The sequence below is a fragment of the Pollicipes pollicipes genome, unplaced genomic scaffold, assembly GCF_011947565.3.
Source record: "Pollicipes pollicipes isolate AB1234 unplaced genomic scaffold, Ppol_2.1 Scaffold_4881;HRSCAF=5763_pilon_pilon_pilon, whole genome shotgun sequence".
In the NCBI taxonomy this organism is placed as follows: Eukaryota; Metazoa; Arthropoda; class Thecostraca; order Pollicipedomorpha; family Pollicipedidae; genus Pollicipes; species Pollicipes pollicipes.
The window spans coordinates 11,765,528-11,776,041 of NW_023596576.1; the positions used below are offsets into that span (position 1 = coordinate 11,765,528).

Genomic DNA, 10,514 nt, shown 5'->3' on the forward strand with positions numbered 1-10,514 from the left:
GCCTGTCGATCTCCGCCGGGCTGACCGGCGTCTCCTCCACCTCTTCCGTCAGTCGCCGCGACAGCTCGGGTCGCGCCGCCGCCGCCGCCGCGACGCCTTCCCGCCACTGGTCGAAGCTGAGCCTGCGGTCGGGCTCGTCGGGCGGCGCCACGGTCGCCGGCTGCCGCCGCTGCCGCAGCTGCGCCGCGTCCAGCGTGTGCTGCCGCGTCAGCCGGTGAGCGGGGCGCGCCGCCTCCGGCGAGCGGTCGGCGGCGCGCCGCGAGCGCACCAGCGGCGGCTCGTACTGGCAGCCGACGGAGATGACGCGCGGCCGCCGGTCCAGGTACGGGTCCGTCTGGCAGCCGGCGTCCGCCTGCTCCGCCGCCCACGACCTTGGTCGGAGAACGGCGTGTCAGTAGCCGGCACAGCCCCAGAGAAGGCCGGGTAAGGCGCAAGGTCACAGCACGGCGCGGTGCGACGCAGCCTGGCACGGCCACGGTCACCGTAAATGACGGAGAAGCACTGCAAACATGTGCTGCCCATTCTTACTGCGTTTACACTGCAAGACACGTGATGACAGCAAGGTGGGTGCGTTGCATGTGCAGGCGTTGCAACGACTATCGCGTTGCCAGCGTTAACCGGTTGGATGCCAACAACATCTTACAGTCCATGATCTGGTAATCACACAACGCGTTACGACATCGTTAGTAGGAAACACCAGTGCTAAGCATAAGTAAACCGTCAAAGGCGTAGCTAAGGCGACTTATAGATATTAAAACAGACAGCAGAACCAAAACTTCCCTGAAAGCTCTCCAAAGAGTGGCCACAGCCCGAAAAGATCACGCGCACACCAAGTCTGGACTATGCACACGGTGCTGATTCTTTCTGCGCCATCCCACATAATTCGTCGTCTGGCAGCGGCGCTTCGGGGAGCGCTGTATGAAAGCAGGGGAGAAGGGTTCAAACGGCGCCTAGCATCTACCACCCGCAGTCTCCAGGGCGGGCGTTCCCGAGGGGCATCACACGCGGCAGCCAGCCGTCCGCCCCGTCCTGCGTTCCCCCCAATGCCCGGGTCTGTCAGCACTCAGCGGCACGTGCAGCACACCCCACCAGACGGGCAGAGCGCCCCAGCGACCGTCACCCATGCGGTGCTGCCGCCGCCGCGTCCGGCGGCCGTCAGGCGTCCGGCGCCCACGACAGCCGGTAGAAGGAGGCCCGCCGCCACCCGCCGCTGCCGGCCCTGCGTGCCCTGTGCCGCGTCAGCTGGCGTGCCGTCTGCGCATGCGCGGCAGCACGAGAGCGCGGCGAAGCGGCCACCCCGAGCCATGCGCTCCGGCCTCTCGGCACGCGACTCACTACTGGGCGGCGGGGGCCGGCGCTCTGCGCGGGGGCAGCCGTCAGAGTCGGGTCGCCCGGCGACGGCCGCCACACAGACACGAGCGCGACGACAGCGGCCGGCACCGCGCGGCGCCGGCCGCCACGACCAACCGGCCACACGTGGTGCGAGACAGTGAACGAGCGACAGCAGAGAGATGACCGCCGGCAGGGAGTGAGAACGACGGGAAGCCATCGAGGCTGACTTGTACTGGAGGCAGGAGGGCGGGTGACGATATAGCTGGGGCGGCAGCGGTTCCGGGCCACCCGCACGCGCTGCTGAACAGGCAGCGCGCCGAGGGGCCCACCGACGGGAGACTCGGATCAGGAGGCCACCTACCCGCGGTGCTGCGGACTCGAGTCCACCGACGAGAAGCTGGACCCGAACGACAGCGAGCGCTTGTGGACCTCGCGTCTGTTGAACTCGATCTTGGCGATCTCGGCCTGCAGCCAAGCCGGCGTGTCCGGGATGGCGTAGGCCACCAGCAGCTTCAGCAGCAGCAGCGCGTGCTGCCGGCGGCAGCGGGCGGCGTCACGCTCCGTCGCATGGGGGCGCGCGGACACGCCAGCGTGTACGAAATATGTCATCCAGCAGCAGGGAGTGCCGAAGCGGTTTGGACAACATGGTCATGTGGCGAATATGCCAGTCAAAAACGTGTGACAATGACAAGCATCAGTATCCAAAGTTTACATCACATTTGCATCTAACACAGTTTGCTACGTCATGTCATAGGACAACGGACCGAAGCGACGGATATGCGGTCGCAGCATATTCGGTGCAGCTCCTGCAACATAACAAGCTCCCACCGACAAAACGACTGCCGAGAAGCCTATGTGAGGAAGAAAATCCAACTACAATGCGTGAAAGCCACGGACCTCCCAGCAGGCAGTAGTCCAAATCCACCACGCACTGACCCGCCTTCACAAGTGCCGCATGTGGGCCCGGCTGCGGCGGTAGCTGGGCCCACGCGCCGCGACGCTGATAACACCGCTCACCTCCAGCACGATGACCAGCAGCACAGTCTGCGTGGTGGAGATGTCGGGGAAGAGCCGGTGCACGGGGCCCGACATGCCGATCAGCGCGCAGTTGACGATCACGCCCACCACGCCCATCACCTCCATGGCGTCCTGCCGGCGGCAGCGGCGGCTGCCTCAGATGCCGGCTGTCCGGGCCGCCCGAGCCGAGCGACGCCGGCCTGGACTGTACGGGCGTCGGGAGGGGAGACGCACAGGCACGGGACCGCCCGAGCCGAGCGACGCCGGCCCGGACTGTACGGGCGTCGGGAGGGGAGACGCACAGGCACGGGACCGGCCGGGCCGAGCGACGCCGGCCTGGACTGTACGGGCGTCGGGAGGGGAGACGCACAGGCACGGGACCGCCCGAGCCGAGCGACGCCGGCCCGGACTGTACGGGCGTCGGGAGGGGAGACGCACAGGCACGGGACCGGCCGGGCCGAGCGACGCCGGCCTGGACTGCACGGGCGTCGGGAGGGGAGACGCACAGGCACGGGACCGGCCGGGCCGAGCAACGCCGGCCCGGACTGTACGGGCGTCGGGAGGGGAGACGCACAGGCACGGGACCGGCCGGGCCGAGCAACGCCGGCCTGGACTGCACGGGCGTCGGGAGGGGAGACGCACAGGCACGGGACCGGCTGGCCGCCGCCGTGGCTGGGGGTCGGGGCTCAGCGGCTGTACACTGTCGGAAGGCCACTAGGGTGTCGGGACTCAGGGGCTGTACACTGTCGGAAGGCCACTAGGGTGTCGGGGCTCAGCGTCTGTACACTGTCGGAAGGCCACTAGGGTGTCGGGGCTCAGCGGCTGTACACTGTCGGGAGGCCACTAGGGTGTCGGGGCTCAGCGGCTGTACACTGTCGGAAGGCCACTAGGGTGTCGGGGCTCAGGGGCTGTACACTGTCGGAAGGTCACTAGGGTGTCGGGGCTCAGGGGCTGTACACTATTGGACCACTGGGATGTTGGGGACGCCGGACGCCGACCTTATGCCATCCCCCCCCAAAAAAAAACACGCAGTCCTGTAAGGAAATAAATACTAAGCTGGATAAAAAAACAGGATGTGTGCTGATGACGAATGGGACGGAATGCTATCTAATATCTTCTGCATAGTTCATCTGCAACTTTGGAAAATAGCCGGCAAGTGGTTTCTTCCCGCAGCAGGGACGAGTAAAGCTACCTGAGTTCATGATGTTTTACAGCAGACAAAAAAGGGACAAATTAGAGCTCGCTCTGCATCATCGGCGCGTAACACGACCTAACCCAGCGGTTCTCTGCGACATTCGTCAGCCGAGCGGTCTGAGCTCATCTCATCGCTGCCTCGGCGACTCGGGCAGGTCACTGGTCCACTAAACTGCCTCTAATATGAACATATTTAAACAAAAAACACGCTGCACACAATACACATCCCACACCTGCCTGGGATGATCAGACAATTTAATATCACGTTCTCCTACACTTATAAGTAAGGCAATGACCCTGTCAAGCGGTACATCTCACAACGTGCCCAAAACAATGCGCGGGGCTCACACAGCGCCGACGTGTCTCCAATACCGTGGCCACCACCCAAGAAACCACCCCGCCCGGAGGCGCTCCGCCCGCTCCCCCCCCCCCCCCCCCCCGACACGCACCTGCCACGTGCCGATGTTGCGCGCCCTCTGGCCGAACGGCCGCTGGAAGATGGCGCATAGCTTGAAGGCGTCGCTGCGAATCTCAATCACGTTGTTGAGCAGGGCGCAGAAGGCGGCCAGCGGGAAGGCCGACGAGAACAGGATGACGTAGCCGAACTGAATGAACATCTCCAGGTAGTCCTCAAACGTGCCTTCGTACTGGCGGCGCGGGCGCCGGTGCTCAGTGTAAGTGGGGAGGAGGTGGCGCTCGAGGCACGCGAGCGACGGCGGCTCGGCGCTCGAGCGGCGTCGTAACGCGGCTGGCCAGAACACGTCGGCGCTCGAGGCGCGCGAGCGACGGCGGCCCGGCGCTGGGGCGGCGCCCAAGCGGCGTCACCACGGGGCTGGCCACAGCACGTCGGTGCCTATTGCACACGGACGAGACTAACCATGCCCTGAAACGTGCGCAAAGCGCAACAACGCGGGACGCATCAAAATACAATTGATCGCGATGCAAATTATGATGAACTTCTGAGAAAATAATAATAAAATCAGTGGCTGACTAGGAAAGTCATGACCTCCACTGTCTCCTCCTTGACGGTATGTGTCGTTAGACGTGGAGTGGCTTGCACAACAGTGGGAAATATCCAATGGCCAAAGCGGAGAACGTTGGAATCATAAGCGACGGTAAGCAGTCTTGTTCTAAACTAAAACCTTTGGAATAATGCTATCGCGGCCACGACGCTACCCTCCGCTCCATGATCTTTGAAGGATGAGGAACACCACTTGGCAGAGATTAGGATTCACTTCACGGGTTTAGGCGCGTCAGTATGGCCCATCTGCCAGCAAGACTGGTCACAAACTGGATCTCCTCACGGGTGGACATGCTTCACGTTAACAGCTAGGGGGATTGACCAAAGGGGACGTAGACCCATACGTATATTACAACATCCGTCGCTGCTGATAAGTCACACAGTGCCGTACATTGCTCGAACGAGACAGCCAAGACGGCCGCATGTACAATGCGTCCCATGGAATCTGAAGCCATAAGGTCGGGTTTGACGACAACGCAGCCCGATAGCGCGTACAGCTCGCTGAAGAGGGCGAAAATGGCCTCCGCTACCAAGACCACATGCCGTTTCCTTGGCTTGGCGACTCACCTGAGGCATTGCCGACTCTATTTCAGCCTGGCTGATGTTTCTTGCCTGGCGTCCGGCGTCGGAGCGGGGCGAAGTGCTGCCATCTTCAGGCGCTGGGCTGGCGTCGAGCTTCGGCTTCTCCTCCATAGACGGCGAGACGGCACCGAACATGGCGAAGCTCATTTGGGCCAGTTTCATTTGGCCTTTCAGGAATGGGATTAGAGATTCCTTGATATTACCCACCACTTGCCGGATGATCAGAAGGGTTCCAAGTTGCTGCGGCAGCACACAAAAGACACTGGTTGATGATGTCCTGTCGCCAGAGAACAAACAGTAATCCGAACACATTTTCAAACGTGCTTAATTTGGAACCACTATTGCCATCGTAACGAATCACTGCAAGATTGCTAACGCAAAAAATCCTGAAAAATAACATATTGATATAAAACATTGGCAAGAGCAGCGATAGTTTGCACATTTGGTCAGCATCGCCTCTCAAATGCGACGTTTACCTTCTTTAGCCGCTCCATGTCTTGCAGATAGAAGGCAATGTAGAATAATGAGGCGAAGGAATTTACGAACTGAAACTAAGGCAAACATGACGTCACAAACCCATAAGTTGACACCGCACAAACAACCTCGTAGCGCCTTAGACACAACTCATTCAATAAGTAGTTTGAATGTCCCATAACAATTTCCTCACAGTCTTATCACACCGGACGGGTGCGACGGTTGGATGACAAACGTGACAGAGCAAGAACATGCGTATTGGACAGGCACAGGCTGAGGGCGTTTTCCTTATTTAAGAAAAGACGAAGGGAAGGGAAGGGAATGTCGCGACAAGTGAGTCCATGCAAATCCCTCACTAGTGCGAAGTCAGTCAAGCAATGTCAACCCCTGACTTTCGAAACGTAGCTTTACTCTCTGCCTTTTAATAACAGAATCTGTATACCCTCCTTTAAGCTGGCGAGCCAAAGAAACTTGGGAATTCAAAGGTAAAGAACGAATATTTTGTGAGCGGTTTCTCAGTTTTGTTTTCAAGATGCGATCAAAATTGCAAATGACCCGGGTGACATAGCTGGTGTAGTGGGCAAACCCACCCAACCGACAGAAGTAAGTCTTGAACCCAAAAGATATCGGTGAAGACACGAACAAAGACAACGGCCGAGCCTTCCAAAGCTCACCTCCACTGTGTTAAATGGCCATCTCAGATCAAGGTTGTCAAACGACCCAGGGTAAAACACCCAAGTGAGCAGGCCAGCTGCAGCCACTGGCAAACACCCACACACTGAACCCTCACTTCTCCCTTGCGAGGTGCTCGAATCCATGCAGCCCGTCACACTCAACAGACGATGAAGCATGCAGCAAGCAAGCCTTGAAGTCATAGAGCAGTCGGAACATTCTAAAAATACAGGGTGCACGAAAGCAAAACATGTATCTTAAAAACAGTTAAATACTGCAGTACTGGGGCATTCGCCGATCACGAACAAATAAGAGCGAACCTAAGATGGTAAGACCTCTAGACAAGACTTACAAGTTATTAGCCAGGGTAACAAAGGCGTTCATATGTACCCACCGTATTCCGTGGAAGTGTACGAGCGTGCGCAAACACCCGCCCCATGAAATCCAAATACTTTCCAGGCCATCTCGATCAGAGACATGCTATGGTGGATTGCACCACAGAACTGAGTCAGCTCGAGCCGACCATGGCTTATGAAAATGCCATGCAAAATCAAATAACCTGCGCCTACGTCAATGAAAGAAGGGGTTGCTGAGCCAGCGACATCAAATATTGGCAGCGTACCGCTATGAATAACAATGGACCCCATCCTATAACCACAAGACAGTCCCAACCACGAGTTCCCTTGAAATGGGTCAATACTGGAAAGCAGCAATCACAACGAGCGCCATCAATAAAAGCAAGTCAAAATGTGACCAACACATCAAACATAGTGGCAACAACAAGAATGGGACTCGACCGGCTCCGAGGAGAGCGAACTACAGGGTGCAGAACTCAACAACACACAGCCGGAGCGACACCGCGAGAGCCGGTCCCGCATCCTCATGCTGCTTCGGAGTGATGCCAGGCACACCAGCCCCGCCAGCAGATCTGGGGGGAGGGGGGGGGAGGGACACAGCACGTGTGCGACCGCCAGTCGACCGAGCCGACTCACCAACGCCAGTTTCACAATCAGGTGGTTCTGGTAGCTCTCCTCCAGTCTATAGTTCTCTGCAAAGGCCGGAGGGAGCTGAGTAACCCAGGCTCGGGATCCTGGTGGGCGGGACGGGACGTAGAGGAGCACAGGATCCAGGCAGGCGGGACAGGCCAGAGCGAAGCATGAGATCCAGGCAGGCGGCACGAGGCAGGGCGGAGCACGGGAACCAGCCACAAAGGAGAGGCCGGAGAGTTGTTGTGCGCCCACACGACAGTAGACAGGGAGTGATCCCCCGACGTGGCGCCGATCTGATGAGACCGCCCGAGCTGCAGAGTTCCAGCTTCTAATCCTCACCCACGAGACCCTGACCTACGCGCCGCCACAGCTGCTTGGCTTTCAACCTGACGTGGACTACCATCATGCCAGGGCTGTCTGTCGGGCCGACAGCCAACCGTCTGTCGGGCCGACACCCAGCCGTTTGTCGGGCCAGCACCCGGCCGTCTGTCGGGCCGACACCCGGCCGTCTGTCGGGCCGACACTCGGCCGTCTGTTCGGCCGACACCCGGCCGTCTGTCGGACCGGTACCCGGCCGTCTGTCGGGCCGACTCCCAGTCGTTTGTCGGGCCGACACCGGGCCTTCTGTCGGGCCGACACTCCACCGTCTGTCGGGCGGCCCGAGGGCGTCGCCGGCCGATCGATGACGCGGCAGCGGCGGCCGGCATTGTTGGCCGGACTGAGAAATGGCCCGGGGCGCCGCCGTAAAACGCCGCCGACAGCTGACGGCACGCGGCGGCGGCCGGAGCCGGGCAGCCACCGGCGCCGCCAGTGGCGGCCCGCCCCCGCCCGCGCCGGCACGCTGGCGCGCGAGCGCGGCCGCGGCGCACCGACAGCCGGAGCTCGCGCCCACACCGGCTCTGGCCGCTCCAGCGATGTCGCGCGGAGGAGGTGGTCACACCCGGCTGCTGGTCGCGGAGTGAGTCCCGAACAAATTACGAAACCTGTCACACGGCGGCGAAGCATTTTCTGAGACACTCCGCTAATGGCATGGGCTGCCAGGCGCGGTAAGGCAGACCGTAAGCATTAGCCGCACGCCCACCAGGCTGGACAGACGGCTGCTGACGTTATTCATCTCGCGGTCTGTCCATGGCAGCCAACGTACCGAATTCGTTGAGCCAAACAGCGACCTTCTTGTAGACATTCTCCATGAGACCGATGGTAAAGGCCATCAGAATCTTGGGGAAGTAGTTGGTCCACGAGCCGTAACCCCACACGTGTGTGTGCTTCTCCCACCAGAACTGAAATGAACAGGCCATACCATTGGCGAGCATGTCGCCGTAGACAACGTTCGATGTCAGTGATCCGTAGAAGTAGTAATAGATCTGTTACGATGGGTGCAGCTACGCCACTTAAACTAAGAGAAGGACGTCACCAGGGGGGGGGGGGGGGGCATTATATCATTATCAGCTACAATGATCCCATTAGCAGTTACGTTTGTGAGTCAGGCAATTTTTATTTAACAGCTGACATTTTGACCTGTCCCTGAGCCCATCGTGGCTAATGACCATGTAGTCTATGTTGTGTGAAAAGGAACACAGCGGTGAGTTCATGGCAAAGCCGTGTCTCCGGTGGCCACATCAGTCACCTGTGCCGAGCCGTCAGGCAGTTTCGACACTGCAAAGTGCTATGCACTATCCACTCGGCCTTTACGCCCTGATAATGCCCGAGTGGGAACGACACCATCAACCCTCACAAAGAGCTCCGGCTAGGGCTCTTCGCGAACAGATGCGATTGTCAATACTTGCAAATCATAAACACAGCCACGCAAACAAAGATGCACGCTGAAGTGCTCTAAGGGTAGCCCACCAGTAAAACCTGTCACAGTAAAAAAAAAATTGAGCAAAAGTTCGTGTTTCCTTTAAGGACAAGCTATTAGAACCAGCTCCGCGCTGACGACCCATTCCGTGACTGATTTAGGCCAGCTCCAGTCGGTCCGCAGCCGACGCCGATAACAGCGTATGGCCTCGGCACGGCCGGGGGCGCCGCGGACGCTGCTGTGTGTGACCGAAACGCTCATCAACAACCAGTGGTCCTCGCCAGACACAGAGAGCGAGTCAGTACCACACCCACACAGTCCGCAGCGCCGAGGGACTGGCCGGCGGCGCCTCAGCTGCGGCCGTCCAGGAGCCGGAGGACGCACCTGCAGCTCCAGGAGCGTCCACATGACGAACATGTCGCCGGCGATGCAGGCGGCCGTCAGCGGCCAGCCGACCAGATAGCGCCGCACGTTGCGCCGCCACCAGGGGTAGGTCAGCTCCAGCTTGCCCGTCACCTCGGACACCTGCAGCTCCCCCTGCAGCAGGAGAGACGGGACGAGTCAGCGCCGACTCCTGCCGAGACACGGGAGAGACGCACTGGCCGTACGTCGGCCCCATCTCGCCCCGTGACCTGGGACAGGGATGTACCTGACGCGAGTCTACCCTAGCCAGCGCCCTTCCCTCGCGGCGGGGGGGGGGGGGGGGCAGAGATGTACGCGACGCGGTTGACCCCATCCTTCCCGTGACATGGGACAAGGACGTACCAGACACGAGACTGCTCTAGCGCCGCCCCTCCCTCGCCGCAGGGGGGGGGGGGCAGAGATGCACGCGCCGCGGGTCGGCCGCATCTTGCCCCGTGGCATGGGACAGAGATGTACCGGTCTTCCCTAGCGCCGCCCTTCCCTCGTGGTACGGGGACAGAGATGTACGCGATGCGGGTCGGCGTTATCTCTCACATCCGAATACATCCCGAAGAAGACGACAAAGCAGGTAGCTCAGAAAAAGACGGTCATGGTAAGCCGAGTAGGCGCGGTGGCGGGCAGGACACACTCTTTGCCATTCATTATGTAAGGCACCGGAGAACCACATTAATGAAGACGCCAGGAGCTGTGTCATTGGGCCGCGAGAAAGGTCACGGCCTTCAACGTCCAGCCACAGACGCATCCGGTGACAAGAAACGCTCGTGGTACGCACACACGCACTGTGCCTGATGAACACATCACTCACAACGGTCACAAGTGGCCAAAATCGCTAACCAAGACGGTCATTATGCAAACAATACCTTCTCAGCGTAAAATCAGCACGACATCGACACCTCCTTTACACTGAACGGTTTCAGGCTACCTGTGCCAAACTGCGTTGTCAGTGCAATTTGTGCGATGTACTTCAAAACCAACCAGCCGGCGGCCAAACTTTAAAAAAAAATACGACAGC

The 10,514-nt window shown here is 59.7% G+C and overlaps 1 protein-coding gene across 1 annotated transcript in view; it reads right to left on the bottom strand.

Moving 5' to 3' along the window:
* Positions 1 to 356: 356 nt before the first annotated feature.
* Positions 357 to 10,514, bottom strand: part of wwk (anoctamin 8 white walker) — a gene marked incomplete in the record, with an annotated part of 81,030 nt that continues 70,872 nt past the window's right edge. Inside the window, 10 exon segments of the mRNA XM_037223992.1 lie at positions 357 to 371; positions 1,336 to 1,359; positions 1,694 to 1,863; positions 2,350 to 2,481; positions 3,993 to 4,190; positions 5,132 to 5,386; positions 5,623 to 5,697; positions 7,285 to 7,340; positions 8,426 to 8,561; positions 9,464 to 9,616. Of these exon segments, the coding sequence (XP_037079887.1) occupies position 371; positions 1,336 to 1,359; positions 1,694 to 1,863; positions 2,350 to 2,481; positions 3,993 to 4,190; positions 5,132 to 5,386; positions 5,623 to 5,697; positions 7,285 to 7,340; positions 8,426 to 8,561; positions 9,464 to 9,616 (1,200 nt within the window).